The sequence below is a fragment of the Crotalus tigris genome, unplaced genomic scaffold (assembly GCF_016545835.1).
Source record: "Crotalus tigris isolate CLP2741 ecotype Arizona unplaced genomic scaffold, ASM1654583v1 scf7180000017567.3851432, whole genome shotgun sequence".
In the NCBI taxonomy this organism is placed as follows: Eukaryota; Metazoa; Chordata; class Lepidosauria; order Squamata; family Viperidae; genus Crotalus; species Crotalus tigris.
Window position 1 is genome coordinate 253,278 of NW_024096477.1, and position 23,496 is coordinate 276,773.

A 23,496-nucleotide genomic window follows, 5' to 3' on the forward strand; every position below is an offset into this window, starting at 1 on the left:
TTTACATTCATTACATAAAATAATATTGCTGTATATAATAATTTGAATAACAAGGGAAAAATAACGTGAGACTGGTTTCTTCATAAAACCTGATTAGGTTTCTCTTCCTTCCTCCCAAATTCATGTCCTTTTCTCTCTATGTGTGTGCAGAAGCATGAAAACTAGTTGACGGTTCATAAACTGTCATATGGATATACCACACAATAGAAGTCTCATGCTCTAGCAGTTTTTAAAAGTTAATTTATAATTCATTCAGCTTTCTATAAATATTTGGAGACAATCAAATTGCATGAGTGTAATTATGACTGTATAAAATAATGGATGGATCTCCTGTTCTTTAAGCTTATCCTGGATATGATCCCAAAACAGCTAAACTATGTTGCTGCTGCAATCCATCAAGACCAGCAGAGACAGTTGACCTATAATATACCCTAAGTGTTGTTTGGCCTTGAAGACCTGCAAGACTGAAGCAACTATGCACCTTCCCTTGAGTATGCTTTGATAGAGCAGTTGTATAGTTTTTTGGGCTTACTTGTTGAACCCCAGATGTATATCTGGTTGCCTGCTCTTAAGTAGAAAAAAATGAAGGGGTATTCAGCTAAATGTGAGTAATTGGTGGACATCATTATTACATTTTCCGATCTGAAACATTCATAGGAATATAGAATGAGAAGAAGATTGGAAGGAGTTTGGAGATCTTGTATTCCTTGCTCCATGTAGGGATATTTTAATCCTTAACTTTGTCTACTGAATTGTACTATTCAACAATAAAAACCAGTAGATAGAAACTGAATAAACAATATGAAGAGGTCTGCAGGTAGCTTCTTTATCCTTTTGATGGACTTTGAAAATGAATGAGTGGATAATGAAGGATGAAAAGGATTAAAAAAAGGAAAGCTCTGATCTCTTCTCTTGGGATTTCCAAGCAACCTAATATGAAATGCTTGTTTATAGTTACTAATATGATCCCTATACTTAATACTTTGTAGATTTCTTTAGCATTGCAGAAAATGTATATTAATACCATAATATAAGAACAAACCTCTGAGAACAGAGTTAGTGTATATCCATTACAATCCATAGGCTATCTGGAGTCTATACCTTAAGTGACTTTTCCTGGTGACTTGCTCAGTGTGAACATTCGAGTTCTGTGTATTGCAGTACACTCATAGTTAGACCTTCCCATGCTACACTTTCTTATTTTTTCAGTGTACAGCACTGATATCTATAACATATACATGAGATGTGCTGTATATGCGCCATAGAATATGAACCAGCCCCTAGATACAACTAATTAATGTACAAAAACCCATACAAAGAGCTCAACACATTTTGCATAGCAGACCCTTCACCTTCCCCTCACACACTAGGAATGTGCATAGAGGAGGAAAATAAAAAAGTCAACATGGCGATCACAACTACAGGTTAATGACAGTAATTGGGACTGGAAACTCTTTTGCTAAGTGACATGGCTACAACATGGAATCACCATTTGCAACTTCCTGTGAACTTTCCATTGACTTTGCTTGTTGGAAGCTGGCAAGGAATGCCAATCACATGAATGAAGGATGCTGCAACTGTCATAATTGCGAGCCAATTGCTAAGCGCATAAATCATGATCATGTGTCTGCAGTGACCGCAATTCCGAAGATTTGTGTAATTTCCCTTGTTTAACACTGTCATAATTTTAAACAGCTGCTAAATGAATGATCATTAACCAAGGACTACTTGAATGTAATCAAAGCCAGATCCCTATTTAGCCACCATCTTGATGTTTTGACTGCTCTTTGCAGATAGTTCTGATCACATTTATAACTTACTGTAACTCCAACAGTTTTCAAATCAAAAGGATCATGTTGAAACTTTTGAAATTGGTTTAGATGCAGATTTGACATCAAAAGCTAACTGATACAGATGGCCTCAGTTACCTGAAAATAGGAAAGATACAACACTGTGATATTGTCAATACTCCTGAATGCCTTGGCACAGTGGTTCTCAACCTTTCTAATGCCGTGACCCCATAATACAGTTCCCCATGTTGTGGTGACCCCCAAGTGGGTGTGGCCACCAATAAGAGGGAGTAGGACAGCTAGGGAAAAGGGGAAAAAATGGCGGACAGCGTGGTTTGGCGACCCCCGTGAAATGGTCATTTGACCCCAAATGGGGTCCCGACCCACAGGTTGAGAACCACTGCCTTGGCAGATCATTATAATTTATAACAGTACTATAATTGGATAGTGTTGGGCTTTAAGGTTTATTGAATGTGGTCTAGATAGCAGATTGCAGACCACAGGGCCTCTGAAACTGCCAGCCACTGTTAGTGAAACATCAGGAAATCTGTTGCTTAGACCACAGTCACTAAACCCTGAAGCCCAACAATATGGCCATGAAAGCCTATACCAATATACTGACTCTAACTTCTTGTTTGACAACATGGGGAAAGCTAAGAGTTCTCTGTTGGCTGGTTATCCTCTGAGTCCAATTTGGGATGCTCATGATAATGTTTAAAGCCTTAAAAACTTAGACTCAACTACTTACAATCTGTCTCCCTCTTGAAGACTATCCTGCTGCTACTGATTCCTTGGCTGCCTCAGTTCTAATCCTCTCTTAAAGAAGTTATGTATGGATGCCCAGATATTCCAAGAATTCCCACAGAGATATTAAGAATAATAACCCCTGTTTTTCTTTAATGAAGCTAACAGATCACAAAATAAATTTGGGTGGTGGTGGTTGTGTCAGCATTTGTCCAGTTTGAAATCCTCCCCATATCTACAATATGTTTCCATCTTGTTTCTTTTCAATATTGCATTGAATGAAGATTTTACTTTTGAAAGCTTATCTGGAAAACCTAAACAAAAATATTATTCTCCAAAGATTTTGGTTCATTCTTCTACTGATCATTCATCTTTATTATTCCACATCTATTTGTTATTTGAAATGGACCATATAAGCCTTCACATTTTTCCCACTGAGGAAAAGGTAGTCTAGGAAATGGAACAAACATTTCCCTAAACTCTCAACATTTCAGCTATTAAAAAAAATCTTCAAAATTTTAAAAATAATACTTTTGTCTTATTTGCTAAATGGCAAGTGCAAGGACTTCTTTAAATGAAGAACTATAGTAGTCAACTCAGCGTATAGCCTAAATATACAGTATATTTAATCTCATGTCCTCAACATACCCAAAAATCTAGCATGAATTATTAAGGTGCTGAAGTGTCATTTATTCACTGTACTCTGAAGTAACTTTCAGCCATGTCTTCCATAGTTCAATTCAATTATTGTTGCACTAAGCACAGAGATATGTGACACAAGTCTGCTCTGCCAAAGCCAATTAATTTGTGTTGTTTTCTACTGTTTACCCTCTTTAGTCTCATATCCTATAATAGACATAGCATTATTGAATTTTTCATTTTAGGATTTCTAGATGAAATTCAGGGTGCTATATTTGAGCAAATTCTAAGGCACTCTCTATTAGACTATCCAAGATGCAATTTCAGAAAAGTTACAATTCTCATTTTAATATTAGGGCATACTTATTTTGGATTTGAACAAGTGTTCACTGAAATGAACAAAAGTAGCTCATAAGAATACTTGACAAACTGTGTATTTTGTAAATGGTGTAAGTTATATTTGATTTATGTAGAAAATTATTCCCTTGGTGTTTAATCTTAAGCTTTTTCAATCATGGCAAATTCCTTGTATTTCTAACTTTTCCATTTAGAAAGTATATTATACATATAGTTTACATATAGGAAAAAAATGTCATACAGCTCAATTTCTTTGTGAATAAATGGTGCACTTATGATTTGTTTAGATTTTTAAAATATGTCTATGTAGGAAACTCGCCACTTTTGAAATGGTCTCAGAAATTTCTTTGAGAATAAGAGATCCACTCAGGCTAAACCTGTTTTGATTATCCTCATGCTTAACTAATATGTTACATACAGATAAATTGTCCTGACCATTAATTCATTAATAATTTGATTTTTATATATTACTTCATATTTTACTGAAATTCAAGAGTTGCTCAAAACTGAAAAAAGTCATTGCAAAGCATGTAAACCTTCAAGAAGTAGATATCAATGTGATCTTTTATCTGAAATGTAAGCTTTGTTTAGCGTGTTGCTTTTTTCTTGCTAGTTTATTTTCTGCAATAATAATTATGCTTTTTTCTTGCTAGTTTATTTTCTGCAATAATAATTATGCGAGGAATAGAACCAAAACTGAGACTTGTACTGTATTATTAGATAGCAACAGAACATGCAGTCTTTCAGAGCATTCTTAATCATTTAAAATGTATTTGTGTACACTGAAAAACTGTTCTCTGAATTCTGTCTTTAATGTGCACTGCAGTTAAACTACTTGTTTTCTCTCTGCCTGCTCTTTGGAGATGCCAATTAGGAATAATGGGAAACAAGGGGTAGGCTAAGCATTGCAGTGCATTCTTGTTTACATCTGTGTGTGATTATTTCAGTGTAATGTTTTAAACCCTTTTGGCCCATTCATGCTCTCAATGACATTAATGAGGTTTTGCCATTAGCTTTAATGGGAACAAGACTGGGCTTTGCACTTTTCTTTTCTGTTGTGTTCATTACATTCTTTCTTGTTTGTGAACTGACTAGCCACTCATGCATGTGTTTGCCAGGTATGTTATTTGTGCTGTTCCATGAGGGGCTTCTTTCTCCTTATGTTTCAGGTTAAGTATTGGCAGTATGAAATAAAATAAGGGAGGAAAGGGGGATTCGGGGTAAAACTATTAGTCTGAGGCATTCACATCTTGCCTGAAATAAATAACTTGCATTAAGTTGTTCAAGATTTGCTTAAAGTAGTTATTAAATCAAACCATATCAGGTGTAGGCTTATGTTAACTTGTTCAATGTGATTTTTCCAGGAAGACATTTTCTTTCTAGAACTTAGAATTACGGTCTCACCCCTCCCCAAATAATGGGATATTGAAGGAAAATATTTTTGACCAATAGCAAGAACATGTCACCAAATTACAGAATACCTAGTAATCCTTTTGTTATACAGAGTTTAGCAGTAAAGTATAGCACAATAAATTAGGGGGAAAGGCTAGTGATTTATTTATTTTTTAATTTAACAGGCTCACGAAGCTGAGGAAGAAGCTCGGAAGAATCCTGAATTTGCTGATCGAATGAAGCAGCTTGACAAAGAGGCTTCCTACTATAGGGAGGAATGTGGTAAAACCCAAGCCGAAGTGGACAGGCTCTTAGAAATCCTCAAAGAAGTAGAGAATGAAAAAAATGACAAAGATAAGAAAATTGCTGAGCTGGAAAGGTACATTTCTTATTGTCTGTGTTTTCTCATAAATACATCCTATATTTCTATTTAATGAAAAGAAATAGCAAAATGTATCATGGTGGTAGGCAAATGAAATAGAACAGCACTATACATGATACGACAGAGTTCCAGGAAAATCTGGTTCTGTGTAAATCATTTGTCCAAGTTCTTTTGAAGATGCAGTACGATAATAAAGTCTCAGCTCCTTTATAGAGAAAGTTTGCCTTACCAACATAACCAGGGATTGGGTGGGGTGGGGAGACTGCATTAACTTTTTTTTTCTTTTTTGCAAAATTGAAGAAGAGAGAGAAAAAATGTAATGTGATACAACATGAAAATAATATGGAAATCAGACTTCGTTGAAAGAAACTGGGATGTAATAAGAATAACGTAAAACTAAAAAAACCCAATAAAATAAAATAAAATAGAAACGGTACAATAAAATGTTATGAATATAAAATTATTTAAAAGTTAACATAATATTTGTAGTATTTGTAATACTTGATAATTTGAAAAGTTGTATTTTGCATAAAAGGATTGGGTTATGATTGTGTCAATGAGGCCATCTTAAATCAACATAATCTACAATGTGTTAACAAAAGTGCTGTATTCTAGCCCACAAATAAAATTAGATTTTTACAAATTGGAAAGGATTGTATAAAAAGTATGAGTAACAACATTTATTTATTTTGCTTTATTTGGCTAATACATCTATTTGGATATAATAAATATACAGACCTCCCTAGTAATTGTCTTACAACTGGTAATTACTGCAGTATTAAAGCCTCAAATCTCTAGCATCAAAATGGTCTAGATGTTGAAACTAGATGTTGCAACTAATCTTGGAATATAAAGGGTGTCCAGCTATAACAACAACAAAATTTGGCATAATATTTCCAGAATCAGTGAATAAAGAGCTAGTTTTCATTTCATTCATATATATATATATCTGTCTGAAAAACTTCATATATATATATATATATATATATATATATATATATATATATATATATATATATATATGTAGGTCTTTACTTGTTTGGGTTTTCTCCCGCGTAAAATTGGAAGTGTCTTGGCGACGTTTTGACGAAGTCCCATTCGTCATCTTCAGGCTGGTGTTTTCAGCTTCGTGCTTCGAGGAGCAATGTGTGATCGTAGCTGTTTCTTCCTTTTAACTGCCAGTGGGGGTATGAACTGATTGGATGGGAGCTTGGCTGTGTTCTGATTGGATGGAGGTGTGTTCTGATTGGTTAGGAGCTTGGCTGTGCTCTGATTGGCTGGGGGTTGGCTGTGCTCTGATTGGCTGGGGGAGTGTTCTGTTTGGGTGGGGGCTTTGTTGTGCTCAGGTTAGTCTGAGTTGCCGGGGGGTTAAAATGGTGAGCTGCATTGCTATTTTTTGGCTTCGTGGTCGTGCCTCATCTTCATGGTGGGTGTCAGTTTGCTTCATGTATGGATTGGAGGGGTTTAAAGTGGCTAATGATGCAGCTGTGGTCTGGCTTCTGGTTTTGGTCGTGCCTCATCATCGGTGTGGCTTTGGGTTTGCTTTTTGCATGGATGTGTGGTGGTGACATCCTGTGTGGTTTTTGTGAGTGTGGGTCTGGTATCATTTTTTGTGTTAGGGAGTCGTTTGTCAATAAGGGCGGGTTTCCAAATGGCTGGTAGGCGGGAGGTATCATCTCGCTTGTTCATGCTGTGTGGGCGTTTTTCTATCTCGATGGCTTCTCTGATTATTCTGTTATTAAAATGTTCACTTTTGGCAATGGTTCTGGTATTTTTAAAGTCAATTTCATGTCCTGTGGCTTTAAGGTGTTGGACCAGGGAAGATGTTGGTTCCTCTTTTTTGACTGAGTTCTTATGTTCTTCAATGCGTGCACTTATTCTTCTGTTGGTTTGTCCGATGTATGTGGTGGGACAAGTGGTGCATGGGATTTCGTATACTCCTTGATTTTCTAATTCAATTTTATCTTTGGAGTTTCTAAGGATGGTGGATATTTTTCTGTTTGTGCAGAATGTGTTTTGACTTACTGATTCTGTCTGTGGTGCCTTTTATGTATGGGAGGAGGGCTTTGCCTGTTTTCTTGTTCTTTGTCTTGGATTTTAGTGGGGGTTTCTTTTTGGATTAGGTTTGTAATCTTATTTCTTTGGAATCCATTGGATGTTAGTACATTGGTGAGAGTGTGTAGTTCGGTTTTTAGGTGTTGTTCGTCAGCTAAGCGTTTTGTTCTGGAGATGAGTGTCTTGGCTACAGAGTTGATCTGTGCTGGGTGGTGGTGTGAGAGAGCGTGCAGATAACGGTTTGTGTGTGTTTTCTTCTGGTAGATGGTGTGTCCTAGGGAGCCATTGGATTTCTTGTAGACTAAGACATCCAGGAAGGGAAGTTGGTTGTTAGCTTCTGTTTCCATGGTGAACTGTATTTTGGGGTGTAGGCTGTTGAGGTGTGTGAGGAAGTTGTCCAGTTTTTCTTTCCCATGTGGCCAGATTATGAAGGTGGGAAAGAAAAACTGGACAACTTCCTCACACACCTCAACAGCCTACACCCCAAAATACAGTTCACCATGGAAACAGAAGCTAACAACCAACTTCCCTTCCTGGATGTCTTAGTCTACAAGAAATCCAATGGCTCCCTAGGACACACCATCTACCAGAAGAAAACACACACAAACCTCTATCTGCACACTCTCTCACACCATATAAAATTTGGATTGCTAGCAAAGAATCAAGGGAGAACCGGAATAGCTATTTCGAACTTATATATCTATAAAAGAATAAAACACGATCACCGGGAGAGTTGAAGTAAAAATACTTCACTAAAAATATATTAATACTAAAAAGTTGCCAAGCTTTCGCTGGGGGAACTCCCCAGCATCATCAGGGCTAAAAGGCCATTGCAGTAAAGGTGGTTTAAGTAGGTTCAAGTAACGTTTGCGCACGGCTCTTAGACCGTGTTAGTGGCCCTGATTGGCCAGCTGAAAGCCAAGATGTGTCTATAACGTTATGTTCTTTTCTTCGGATGCCCTTCCCTATCCCTCCACTATTGGTCTTTAGAGGCGTTAGTAACCTTACATCCCCTCCTCTTCCGATAATACCAACGTCTGCCATGTCGGGGGGAGGACTTGATCTGATGTTTTCTTGTGTTTTACAATGGGGATAGGGCTACACTAATTGTGGGTTAATATCCCTTCCCAATTGTGTGTCTCTCTCCTCCTTTGTCATGTTAACAGCTCCTATCCGGGTATGGTATGCCTCAACAATCAAGTCTTTATTCCCCACCTCAGTCTTCCTTACATATGTTCCCTCCCGTTGTTTGGCACTCAAACCGCTCTCATTACTCCTCCCCTTGCTGATTGAGCGGGTTGTCATTCTATGCTTTCTCCCCCCTCTCCACATGGGACGCTCCTCTTCATTGCTATGGGCAACCGCACACTCCGAGATTTTAGCATTAAGTCTTTTAGGTGTTCAGGCTCCATTAATATCGCTCCCTCCCTCCTGGGGGGGGTATGAGGCTCACATGGGGTTGTTGGGCGGTGCATGGATCATCCATATCGGGCACCCCCTCCCTTTCTTTCTCCGTGCGCGGGGAGTCCATAGCCTCTATTCCAGCGTCCACATGTTGGGGTGGGAGACTTTCTCGCCGCACGATCCAGCGCCGGTCACCTGGCAAAGGGGTGTTGATGGTATAGTTATTTATGTCCATATGCAGGCGTTTCCGACGGCGGGGGGATGCGGGTTCCTGTCCATAATGCCGCAGGTGTTGGTATGATTGCTTGCGATGTAATGAGTGATGATTTGTGTCCCATTTCCGCAGCGCTTGTTGCGCTGGATGCAAGTCAATGCGACGATTAATTGAGCTGTCATTCGAGAACCAGGCCTCTTTCAGTAGCCGGCCTCCCTTCATGGCATCACTAGCTATGATACAGGTATTAGCAAAGTCAAATTGATGGCCCTCCTGCGCCATATGCATCCAAAGTTGTGAGCGCTGCTCGCCCCGTTTTATAGCCAACTGGTGTTCATGGAGACGAGTCTTCAGGCGTTTGGCTGTTTCCCCTACATAGTTGGCAATTCTTATATATATATATATACTCCCTTGACTCAACTGGCAAAGAGGGAGGAGAGCCTGTGGCTTGGTGGTTAAATCACTGCCTAGTATGTAAACTGCCCAGGTTCGAATCCCATAAAGGGTGTGGCTAACTGAAGAGAGCAGAATGAGCTCGAAATGGCCATCTTAGTCTCCCAATTTAATTCTTTAATTCTTTGTCAGAAAAAGAAATTTGTATATATATATATATATATATATATATATATATATATATATATATACTGAGGTTTTCGCGGGTGTTTGTATGTAGGTCTTTGGTTATTTGGGTTTTCTCCCACGTCAAATTGGAAGTGTCTTGGGGAAGTGTCTCCTAGAAGCACGAAGCTGAAAACACCAGCCTGAAGATGACGAATGAGATTTTGTCAAAACGTCGCCAAGACACTTCCAATTTGACGCGGGAGAAAACCTGAATAACCAAAGACCTACACACAAACACACACACACACACACACACACATATATGTAGGTCTTTGGTTATTCGGATTTTCTCCCACGTCAAATTGGAAGTGTCTTGGTGACGTTTCGACGAAGTCCCATTCGTCATCTTCAGGCTGGTGTTTTCGGCTTCGTGCTTCTAGCAGCAATGTTATATATATATATACCAGATTGTATGTTCTCGGTAAGATCTCTGTATTTTTGAAATGAATCAGATTTATTGTGCCCGATCTTTAAACTGGTAGACCTCAGTATACGACCACAATTCAATGCAAAATATCTGTTTCTAAGTGAGACATGTGTTAAGTGAGTTTTGACCCATTTTGCAACCTTTCTTGCCACAGTTGTTAAGTGAATCACTGCAGTTTTTCAGTTAGCAACAAGATTGTTAAGTAAATCTGGCTTCCCCGTTGACTTTCCTTGCCAGAAGGTCACAAAAATTAGATCACATGACCTGGGACACTGCAACTATTATAAATATGAGACAGTTCTAAGCATTTGAATTTTGATCACGTGACCATGGGAATGCTGTGACAGTCATAAGTGTGAAAAATGGTCATAACTCACCTTTTTCATTGCCGTTGTAATGTTGAGCGGTCACTAAATGGACTGTTGTAAGTCAAGGACTACCTATAGTGTCTTCTATTAACAGGCTAAGGTTCTCCACATATGACCACTCTAAAGCTTTTCCATACGGTCTAAATCAGCCTCTTCATTGGCTGCCAGATTGATTAATATCTGCCAACATACATGAACAATCTACTAGTGACCTGTACATTAAGTCACATCAAGCAAAAGAACCCAGAGTTCTGTTTCAAGTATTAGTGATGGTGACTTTGATGGGGCAGTGAGACGGGCAGGCTTCACTCACTCATAAAGCATGGGAATGCCCTTCCTGCCAACTAGCTGTATGTGCAAATGATGCTTCAGGGTAGGTAATACATTAGAGTTCAAAGGCAGAGTACACATAAGAGAAAGAAAAGATAACATTTAATTTCTTTTTATAAGCATAAATGGAAAGAGACTAAGGCATTATGTTTGCATATTTTAAAAGACTTCAAAAAGAAGGGGGGGGGAGTATTTTTCTGGAATCTGTCCAAGCATTCATTTGGAAAATTAAGAAGTTTGGGAAAGGAAATGCATGCTAAAATTCAATGCCATATTTTTTAGGCTACATTATTGCTGGATTCATCTATAGAATCTCTTACTGCTTTAAAATCTCTAACCCTGTACATCTAGTTATTTAATTTTTATTTAATTACTCTTGTTTCTAAAACATACTTCCAAACTTCAAACATTTTACAAAAGTTGCAGATGTTTTAATACTGTTTTTTAACCACAGAGGTTCATGTAAAAAAGTGAAAATATTGTTTTCTGCTCTGAAGTTTTAATGCCTTACTGTGTAGGATCTGTGGAACCTTCTTATTTCATTTTTGTTCTTTCCTTGGAGAAAGGAAAGTCATATTTACATTGAATGGAGAATTATAGATCGTAACACCTTGATTTAATGGACCATTCATTGGGAGTTGAACACAAAAATATGCTTTTTGAGGCAATTTGCCTCAGGTGAATTATGACATCAGTACAGAAATGACATAAATAGATGGAAATGATGTAAATCTGATACAACTGAAAGTAAATTTAAATGGCTGGTCTGGATTTCTTCATAGGCAACAGACCTGTCCACTTTTTCAGGGTTATATCCAGACAGAGGATTTGTCCATTGCATTTGAAGTCAGTGAAATGGTGATCAATTAAATCAGTATGTTATTGTAATTCAGAAATTTTACTTTATTTTTTTTACTTTATTCTTTAAATCTTTTTGGGATTGTTTTTAAATTTTTGCTAAAGAGATAAAAATAAGGTTTATGTTTGCTACAGCGTATTCACGTGTTTGTATTTGAGAGCTTTCTCCAAGTGATTAGGTCTACATCTAATTTATTCTGATATCATTGTAGTGGTCAGTGGAACTGTCTGTTCATGTATATATCAGCTTGTATATACCTGTATCAGCTTGTTCTTAGGCTATATTATCATCAACAAAACTTCAAATTAAATTTGCTAGGATACTTGATATAATGTCTTCACTGTCTGCAGATAAAATTTGAAGTTATGTTCAATAATATTTCATTAAAAAATAATTTGGGATAACATACCACAGTCTTACAATCTAGAGAAAGAAGGGTGATCAAAATGGGTAACTTTTAATAACCAAAATCAAACAGATTATGTAGGTTCAACAAAACCACTTCCAGTAGCCCCCCCAAAATATGGAGCCACCTGAACAGAATCAGGACAGGCCATGCCAGAACTAGGGCAAAGCTCTTTAAGTGGGAATGGCTGAGAGCCCACAATGTGGCTATGGTTTGAGAATGTCCCCTCAGGAAATTTCAAGGCACCTGTGATGATCTCATCACAGTCACACCAGAAGCAGTTAGATGGTTAGTCTCCTTGAACATTGAACTATAACATCTATCCTATTGTGATTTTGTGGCACAAGATAAAATGTTAAATTAGAGTAAAACTGCAATTTTATCATGGTTTTACCATAATTTAACATTTTATCTTGTCTATTATATTGTCCACACACTTTACAAACAAATATTTGCTGATGCCTTATTTAAAGTTATATTGGTGTTTGTATGTATAATGTGTTTTACTGGTGATCTGTATCATAGATTGTGTGATCTGTATATGCCATAGGCTAAATAATCTAAAAAAATATGGCTGTAGGTACCTAGATACACTCAGTTGAAGCTAATAAGCTGAATGTTACATGCCACTACATTTACAAGAGGTGCATATTATAATGTCCACAACTTTATCTGCACCTATGTATTCTGCATTTTTTTCAAAAGATAAATTAATACTGAAACTCCAAATAAGGAACTTTCATACCCCTTTTCACCCACATTATTTATAAATATAATTTAGTGCCCTGTCCTTTTAGGCATGTTTTTCCAAACTTTTGGCATTCCTGGACCGCACTGAGTGAAGAGGAATTGTCTTGAACTGCATATAACTTTATATAATATAGTTATACAGTATAAAAATAACTTCCTTTATTTTTTAATATTTTTTATTATCTTGTGGGGCAGCATTACTAGCTACAGTATCCAGGGCCACTTGTGGCCCGTGGGCTGCAAGTTGGACATGTCACCTTTAAAGTATTGCAGTGATCTAGAAGTGCTTTGATTGTTTTTGTTTAAACTATAGACACAAAGTTTTAGTAAGACGTAGCATAAATATTTAATTATTTTAATTTTTGATAGGTTTTTAGATACTGATGGCCAAAAGCAATATAGAAGATAGATATCTGGCTTGAATACATGAAATTGGATGTTAACTGTGTTTTGGCTTTGTCTCAACATACAAACAGTAAAGGGGTATCAGGGAAACAAAGTCCTTTTACTTTCTTCCTTTTTTAAAAGATCAGTTTAATGGGTCTTAGCTTTAATGTCTCTTAGCTAGTGCAACTCAAACAAGGGCACAATTGCTAACCACTGTGAATGACCTCAGTTGTTTAATGCACAGCTGAAGACTCCTGTAAGGAGATGTGTGTCACAAGCTGTTGTTATTGTGACACTGTTTATTACCAACTTTGGAACAGCTTGACTCCAGAATTGTGGACCCAATTTCCTCCACACTATCTGCTAATGACTGAATGGGAAGATATAGAATCACATTGTAGAGCTTAGCTTGCAAACTTTCTATTCTTCCTTAATCAAAAATATTCTATAGGGCTGGGAAATTAATAGTTCAGATGGTTCAGATAACCTTTATTGTCATTTTTTTCCTGTGGGCACAACGGCACATGTTAAAAATGAAATTCAGTTGCTTGCTTTCAAGTGTACACATACATAACACACATTTAAAACATAATATACAACATATGTATAGATCTACACCCTTACATATAAGTAACAAATAAATATTAATCACTGTCCATCTTGAATACATAACAAAAGGAGGAAGCTTTAGAGTTCACAAGGTTAATACTGTATGGAACAAAGCTGTGACTGAATCTGGCTGTTCTGTTTGGATATCACAAAGCCTCCTCCTCCCAGAAGGTAACTAGGAAAACAGGTTGTGAAAGGAGGTGTAGTGTCCCAGACAATCTTGTGGACCCTGCTCAAGCAATGCTTACGTGCTATGTCCTGGATGGAAGGGAGGGAACTGCCAATAATCTTTTCAGCCATCCTCACCACTCTCTGCACCTCCTTCCTGTCTGAAGCAGTGATGCTTCTAAACCAGACTGTGATGCTGTATGACAGAATGCTCTTAATTGTCTCTCTGTAGAAAGTGGTAAGGTCAGGGGAAAGAACATGTGCTTTTCTTATGCAACGCAGAAAATGTAGGTGCTGCTATGTCTGCTTCACCAGTGTCTCACTGTTGAGTGACCAAGCCAGCCTACTTGTTAACTGCACACCCAGGAATTTGATACCGGTAATCATCTCCTGGTAGTGGTCTGAAGAGGCTGTATGTATGGCTGATGCTGGACCTGTCCACACATATGTTATTACTATATTTAACTTTATTTATTTGTTTGTTTGTTTGTTTGTATGTGTGTATACACAGCAAATCAAGAAATCCTATAATAGGACTTCTGGTCCTGCGCAGCAGTGCAGCAGTCAAGGGTTCGGGACTCCGTGCCCTTTGGCTGAGTTTCTTCCCATTAGGGACCCTAAATGGGCCAGAAGCTGCCCCAAAGAGGCAGCAAAGAAGGAAGGAAGTCCAGGGGACCTCGGAAAGAAGGCAGTTGACTTGATAGGTCCAGGAGAAGCCTTCCAGAAACCAACAGGAGAAAGGCTAGCCTAACTTCAGAGTCTAGCCCAAGCTGCAAGCGGAAGTGGTGAATTAAACCTTTTATGAAAGACCAAACATATTGAAATGAAATGAAATGACTATAAAACCTAAATTTGGTTAAGTTTGAAATTAGTGAATGGTTAAGATTCTCATTTTAAAGGCAATTTGTTTGTTTTGAAAATTTGAAAAATAAACCAGTGCTGACATCTAGTGGTGGATGAAGACTATGACAGCTATGGCTTTCATGCAGGACTTGGCAAAATCTGGAAAAAACTAGTTTCTACTTATGACCTTCAAAGCTCTAACAATAGAGAACAGCTGTGACAAAAAAGAAAACAATCTGGGCTGCAGACAAAGTGAGACTTACAAACTTCAGGGAACAAAAAAAAAAAAAACCTTGTTTGAACTTTCTGGATTACAAGTATCTATTTAACTCTGACCCCAAAACTATTTGCAGAGAAAAGAAAATTTGGATTCTTGGTCATCATGGAAAATCAGAGATTTATAGAAAGACCTATCAAGAAAAAATAAATACTTTTCAAGAGGAGACATATGATATGTTGCAACTAATTCAAATAACAATGATTTCAAACCACAAAGAAATCCAAAATAACTTTGAAAATATAAACCAATTCATCTCCAATTTAACTTTACAATAAAAAAAATCCTAGGAAACAACAACAGAGAAGGAACAGATAAAACAGACAACTGAATACAAATTTGAGGAAAGAGACTTAAAGATGGAGCCTAACAAAACAAAGAAGTATGCTTTAACCCAAGTGGAAATTTTTACAAGAAATACTGGATTTGGAAAAGACAACTTATACTTTAACACCACAAAACAAATTTAGGATAAGAAAAAAGATTGGACAAAATAGACTGCAGAGGTGCCAGGAAAAACACTAGAACTGGAGAGACAAAAAATGATAAGAGAAGCAGAGAGAAAAAGAAAAAGATTTTCAACAAAAATGAATAGGCAAATGCCTCTCACAAAGATATTGATCTTGACTTACCTTTTATATCTACAGTAACACCTACAAGAATATGGAAAGATTCTTTGATTCAGCAGAATATATTGATTAAGAAAGATACTGGGCAAAAGAAAGGCTAAAGTGAAAATTAAGAAAATAGACGATGGGGCCTATCAGAGAGAATATTTAAAAAGGAAATGTTTTAGATATTTAAAGGCGATTGACTTTAAGAAAATTACAATGGATTAAAAAAATGTTTTGAATAAGAGTTAAAAGACTAGAAGACTAGATTTATTAAATGGAATATTTAAATACCATTAATTATGGTAACAAATAATGAATTTTTGAGGAAATAAATATGTATTAGCTTATAAGAAATAGGGATTTTAAGTAGCATACTATCTTTTTATTTTTTTATATTCTTTTTTTCTTTTTTTAGTCTTATTTATAGTAAAAGTATTGGGTTGGCTTACATGAAAAAAATAGACTTAAATATTTAAATATAATTAACTTTGAGAAAATCTTAGCCAGTAAGAATGTTTTGAACATTGTGGGAAAAACAAAAGTAAACAAGAACTGTAAACAGGATCTATGATGAGACAACCAGAATGACTAGATAGAAAAGGAATATTATATTGATGTGATTATCTGTAGAAATATTAGAAAACTTTTATATTCAATCGTCATTCACTAAAATAATAAGAATTGTATTAACTTAAGGTTGGTAAAAGAGAACATTATGGGAAAAAGAGGAAACCAAGTAAAGTTATTGTGTGGATTATAGATTATAGAAATCAACTGTTAGTGAATATTTTTTAAATGTAAACCCAGAGAACATACTGTTTACCGAATATTAAGGTGATTATGTTAAAAAATTAATAAAACATATTTTTTAAAAAAGAAATCCTATAATAATGATACTTTATTTGCTAGTTAATTGCAGATAGAAAGAAAAGAATTAATTTCCAAATGCTTTTACAAGTAAGACTTTAAAACAAGAAACATATTTCATGTTTCCCATATTATGTAGACAAAGATCTTTATAAGATGTTCTGGTGATTAAACTGACTCTCCTTTTTTAGATTTTTGTCCCACTTTTTTTCGTATTGACATACTTTTGTTATTTTTAGCCAAAATTGTTTAAATTTCTCTTTTCCTTTTTTGAGCAAGTTATTAGACTATAATTTATTAAGTTAGATATATTGTTTATAGCGGCTGGCTGCTGAATTATAGTTAAAAAGGCCTGAGTCATGTTATTTAGCTGTAAATTGTTGTTTGTTCATCTTTGATATCAAATTTGTGTGATTTCAACATGTAGATTTTCATTAATATGATTGGTTGAAAGGGTACAGCTGAACGGCTACCAGATAGTTCTGTTAAAGAACTATCACATAGTTCTGCTAAAGGAAAACTAGGAAATTAAGAATAAGAAATAGAAACCAGCATGCCCAATAGATATTTAATGGTTTCTGATGTTCCCCCATCTTCTTTAAAATAGTAAATAAATCACCTTTTGCAAAGTAGTACAGGAATGTGCACCTGTGATGTCTCTGGGGATTATTTTACTTTGGCCTTAGATAAGAGTTTGTATATTGCTTTGACTAATTGAAAGGACATGTTAAATATTTTTGCAGAAAATAAGTTATCAGGCATCTGGATATTCTCAACAATGAAGTATTAGTCTTATTCTTGGGGCTGAAAAAGATTGCTCTCAGCTTTAGCAAGAACTGTATTTCCATAAGAAAAAGAGTGTCTTTGATCAGTGTAAGTGATCAGAACTTGAGAATCACCAACATAAGAATTCTTTGAACATGTAGCCAAGCCATTTAACTTCCTTTATTTTTCATTGGTGAAGATGACTTGCTCATATGAGTCATCTGAAATCCAAGTCGGTCCACACAAGGTCTTCCAAGAAAGAATGCCTCCTGCCAACCACCTGGCCTTGCAGTTGCCACCATCTTCATTGTGGCTTACTGGCATGCGTAGAGAGTGTGTATGAGGCGTATTTTTTCATAGCAGAAAAGCTATTGCTTTTGTACACTGTTCATTAAAAAACACACACACACAATTCTGTGTTGATTTCCCTTTTAAAAATGAGATCACTGACGTAGTAACTGGTCATTTTTATGTTGTAAAACTATATTTTTTCTTCTCTTTATTTCTTAATCGTTCTGCCTGTCTGCCTGTCTGTCTGTCTGTCTGTCTGTCTGTCTATCCCCAAATGGCTCTTTCAATCTGCTTCAGTAAGCTTGACCTTCAAGTCATAACTAGTGATACATTTTCCAATTATTCCATTCATTTATCAGGTCCTATAATTCTTTAAAAATGAGTATACTTTCCTCTAGCTGGTAGTTTTTAAAAGAATAACAGAGTTGGAAGGGACCTTTGTACTCTGCAACCTGATTTGCTTTTCTTTTTCCTTATTGTTGATAGATTTTGTCACAGAACTTCCTGATTATCCTCAAGTATTTTATAATGATATGGTACAAATTCAACATTATAAATTGACATATAAAGAAAGTACAGGAGCATTTCTCTGGCATGGAGTAACGTCAATCACAAGGCTTTGAAATATTTAATAGTTTGTGACAGAGTGAGAATATCTCTAGAGAAGATCTGTAATTTCTGTAATTGAGCTTCATCAGTTTCACTCAATGCATTTGTATCTGTTATTTAGTTACAGCCAGATAGCTGCCACTGGATCAGAATAAAAAGAGAATTTGATACCATGCATTGTAGATAGCACTACATTGCATTTTCCCCCTCTAAACCCCTCTTATAGTTTCTTAAGAGATTAAAAAGAGTTTCTGTGAAATTTTATAGTAAATGTTTTTGGTAAATAAATTGTTGTCTACAGAGTCCTTTGTGTGTGTTTGTGTGTTCCTATATGATAAAGTACTCTTGTGTGAGCATTTGTACTAAATGAGGGTAATAGTTTTGTTTTTAAAAAGGGGTTCTTTTAAAATCCCAATTCATATCTACATTAAATATACTCTTTGAATGAGAAATGAAAATGAAATATCTTCTAGTAAAAGTTCGTCCACAGCTAATATAATTGATAAATAAATAATGGAGGAACAACATAGGAAGTAGATAAATTATTCCTAGGAGTTGGCATCCAATCTGTTTCACTATTTCCATTGAAGCAGAAGTCGGAATTTTGTCTGGCATTCTCTTCTGCTGGCACCCATCTTTTCTAATTTAAGGCCAAAATCTTTTTTACAGCTACAAATAATTTTTTTACCTTTGGATAAATATGGAACATTTTTTGTATTAATTGCCTCTCATATATGTAACTGTTATTATCTATCTTTATAACTTTTCTCCAAACTTATTTGATTTTTTTCTCACTGCTCTACAGAATTTGGTTTCTAGTTGTCTTTCTTGGAATTCATTTCAATTTCTTATTTGTTAACAGAGGGATAGAATCAAGATCATGTGAAGTGTTAGTACCATTTTATAATACCTTGGTAAGACCATACATGAAATATTGCATCCAATATGGAAGCTAAAACATTCAAAGAACAGTTGCAGAAATTGGGTATGTCTAATGAAAAGAAGGACTAAGGGTGACATGATAGCAGTGTTCCAATATCTCAGGAGTTGCCACAAAGAAGACAGAGTCACACTATTCTCCAAAGCACACCTGAAGGCAGGACAAGAAGCAATGGATGGAAACTAAACCAACCTAGAATTAAGGAAAAATTTCCTAACACTTAGAACAATTAATCAGTAGAACAACTTGCTTCGAGAAGTTGTGAATGCTCCAATACTGGAATATTTTAAGAGGAGTTTAGACAACCATTTGTCTGAGGTGGTATAAATCCCAAAGGTGCTTTTTGATGAAACAACTCGACTTTCTTGTTTTTCTTTGAAGATGTTTCGTTTCTCATCCAAGAAGCTTCTTCAGCTCTGATTGGATGGTGGGGGGGTGGTGGTGGCAGGATTTATACCTCTGAAGCAAAATATCTTCAAAGAAAAACAAGAAAGTCCAGTTGTCTTTTGAAAAAGCACCTTTGGGACAACCTTGACATTGAAGACTGAGAATCTCCATAGACAAAATGATATAGGGTTTCTTGCCTGAGCAGGGAGTTGGACTAGAACAGAGATCCCAACCTTTTGGGCACCAGGGACTGGTTCTGTGGAGAGAGGTTTTTCCACGGATCATAGAGTGTGTGGTTTTGTGTGCTGCCTTCATCCCACAGATGGGGCTTTGCTTGTTTGTGCAGCCTGGTTGCTGGCATGCCGCAGCCTGGTACCAGTCCACAGACCGGGGGTTGGGAACCCCTGGACTAGAAGTCCTCCAAAATCCCTTCCAACTCTGTTATTCTGTTACATTAGAATGTCCTATTTACCACTTTCTTTCCAAATTGATTCAAATTTCCTGTTAAACTTTCAGTCTTTTTTTTTAAAGTTAGTTTCCAGACTCATGATAAATATGAGAAAAATAACAAATAATATTTGGATGACTGAAATGTGTAAATAAGCATAATAATGTAAATTTATTTGCAACTTGTGAATATGAATAGGTGAAAGTGGATTAACTTACTGCTATGGTAGATTGTAAGAATTTTGTAATTTTATTTCTAATTTAGCTGGTTTTTACTTGGAACAGATGTCTTCTGCTGTTAGAAGGACCCTCACAAAAGAATGCCTTTTAACAAATCATTCAGAGGCTCTTTAATTTGTTGGATTGAAATAAAAGAAGTAATATATCTTTTTGCATATGTTCCCCAGGTGCATAATTTTAGTTATCTTGTGTTTTCATTTGCCAGCAGGATTCCAAGTCACATTTATTTAGCTTAAGATCTATACATACTATGCATTTGTATGATTGTATAAATATAAAATATTTCAGTGTAAATTAAAACTCAGGCTGTAGCATTCTTACAGATTGCTGATGATTGCTTGGGAAAAATAGGTGAATGTTAGTTTGTCTTTTTCTAATAAGACAGACTTTAATCATCAGCAAATCATTTTACTATGGCACCATTAGTTTCACCAATAAGAATGGGTAATTAAAGTTTTGAAGTTCAGTTTCTTTTATTTCTTTCTATGACAGAAATGTGTTACATGTAGATGAACATATAAACCCCACTAGAAACTTGTAGACTAATATAAAGAACATTTAATGGTCTGGAAACATAGAGATATAGATTAAAATTCTATAGATGTGCATTAATAAATTAGATAAAAATCTGGGAGGAATATTTTTGTCCCTTAATATTTTCCATGTTTTAATTTACTAGTCCATTGTCTGATTCTTTGCTTCATATGGTAAAGCTTACCAGTAATAGAAGTTAGATCTGTTTACCTTATAAGTTACTTTCTAGCTTGGAAAATTACCTGGGATTCTGTCAGAGTTTTGTAGACCAAATAATGAAAGAGAACAGCATGGAGACACTTTAAAATAAAAACAAAAAACTGTGGATCTTTTATTTTTGAATCTTTATAAGTTGTTGAGAAATCAGATAATACAAAAGAAAACTGTCCCCAGACTACTTATAGAATTTGAAATGGTTATGCAAAAAAATCAGCCCAGAAAATTTTTCTGGAATCATTTTTACATTTGGCGTTAATTCTCAGGGAACTATAGTAAATATGCCTCTGCCTAAAATTCTCTGTTTGTATCAATGCATTTTATTATTTATGGAAAACATTATGAAAGGATTATCCAAATTTCAATTCTTTCCTTGTTTGCTTAAAGAACAAGTATGCAAGGGAGTACTCTACACTATGTCAAATACTATGATGGGGATGAAGACTGATAAAAGCAAACTCCAATCCCAGCCTTATGATAATGTGCATCCCAGATGCTGATATTGTGCACCAGAAGTTTCAGCCATTAGGATTATGGGAGATTTTTCTTTTATTCCTTTTAATTAAGAAAGCTGATAAATAACAATCACTATAGAGTAAGCTGTCACCAGAATATTCAAATTGCCTTTCATTATAATTCTGTCACTACCGATAAGCCAAATAGATACTGGCCTCAGTTCAAAGGTTTTCCTATCGGGGTAATTTGACAATAGTCTTTGTAATGCTCTTTGTGACATCAAAGCAGGACAACCAATTGCAGCTGAGATCCTGGAGCAAATGAACAGCATATTCAAGCAAGCGAAGATAAAGGCCTATGTTTAGTAGAAGGCAATAATAAAGCTGCCCTTATTTTCCCATAAAATCAGAGAAGAGTACAAAGATTTAATATGCAACAACAATAGAAAGGGCAGTTAGAAAACAAAAGAAAAGAAGAAACTAAGAATAAGAACCTGTTTATTCTGAAAATGGCTGCCACAAAACTTCCCATTTAATCAAAGGTAAAATGGCTCAATTATTATGTTACTTTAATTCTTCAGAATACCTTGTTTATTTCTTCAGAATACATTGTTTACTTCTGGGCAAATGAAACCAAGCAGTATGTTACCACTGCACTCTTATTTTTATTTTCTCAGAATATCTTTGGCATCTCTAAGTGGACCAGAACAAACTTGAAAATAAAAATTGTGCTTTGCAGCATGAAATTATTATTTTTAATTAAAGTTGTAATATATATTATGATCAGCCAGAAATAAACCTCTTCCTCCTCCTCCTTTTCTGATTTATTGCTAAATTTTGACCTTTATACATATATGTTCCCAGAAGTGCCCAGAAACAGAGAGAGAAGGAGAATGAGAGAAAAATGAATATGCATTATCTGCTCATGTATTGAATATAAAAGCACATATTAAAAATCTTTGTTAGAAGTAGAAGAGCTTATGTGTAAAAAGTTATCTCCACCAGAAGCTGAATTTTGTTATTCTTGTGTAGCAAAATTATGGGCTTAATTAAAGAAATCTGTTCTTATAATCTAGCCATTTTTTTTTCTTCTGCAATGGAGCTGATTATATAATTTGATTTACTAGGGAATGCCAACAATGTGTTAAGTTTTCCCAGCTTGAATAATCATTAATGTCTGTCTTTTTTTTTTTTAAAAAAAGGAAGTGTTTCTTTATCATCACAAGTGTTTTCTAGTTTCTTTAATTATTTTTTCTGAATGCTAATGAATCAATTTTTCCATAACAATATTTTATTTATTTATAAAATGTATAAGCTGCCCATGTTACTTCAAGATAATATCTATACAGGCTGAGATGTAGAATATAATAAATGTAAAATCAATAGTTATTGTTAGAATTCCATCTAAGCCAAATACTATAAATAAAGATGTAACTGACCACATACAAATAGTTTTCCTATCATCCTATGATAGTTTTCTGCCTATTTTATTTTGAAAAGTAAAACTTAGTGAGATGTTTGAGCCAAGGGAATGTTAGATCCAACTTTGCAACAAGGTTCTGTTTTTTCAGGATTCAGTTTTGTGGTCTTGGCACTAGGAGTGCTATATCAGAATATCTACATTATACAAAATTATGATATTTAAAGAAAATTAGTTGGAGAATATGGAAAGCTTATAACCATCACAGAAAGCAAATCTGCACTGCTGGATTGCTGAATTGTCTGGAACCATTTTAAGATGGTGGAATAATGGATGACACTGTCCTGTACTCCCCTCTCACTTTCACGTGTGTTTTGTTGCTCCATTTTCAAAGTGTTGTATTTCGATTTACATGCCATTACATTACATGCCATTAAATTATTGTTGACTCTTAGCAGCTACATAGATGGACTATCCCTAACTTGGTCATTCAGATCTTCCAATGGTAGGAAAGATGTCTTAGCTTAGTTAATGGTTGTTAAGATCTGTGATATCTACCACAGTTACATTTAACTGTTCTCCTGCTGCAATCCAGCAGTTTGATAAAGATAACAGAATAACAAAGTTGGAAGGGACCTTGGAGGTCTTCTAGTCTAACCCCGTGCTCAAGCAGGAAACCCTCTACCATT

At 35.6% G+C, this 23,496-nt stretch overlaps 1 protein-coding gene across 2 annotated transcripts in view; it reads left to right on the forward strand.

Annotated features, from left to right (window-relative positions):
- The window catches only part of ERC2 (ELKS/RAB6-interacting/CAST family member 2), a 386,048-nt gene that overhangs the window by 167,244 nt on the left and 195,308 nt on the right, over positions 1–23,496 (forward strand). For both annotated transcript variants that reach the window (XM_039349739.1, XM_039349748.1), the window contains exon 11: positions 5,108–5,301. In XM_039349739.1, coding sequence (XP_039205673.1) covers positions 5,108–5,301 — 194 coding nt within the window. The remainder of the gene's footprint in view (positions 1–5,107; positions 5,302–23,496) is intronic.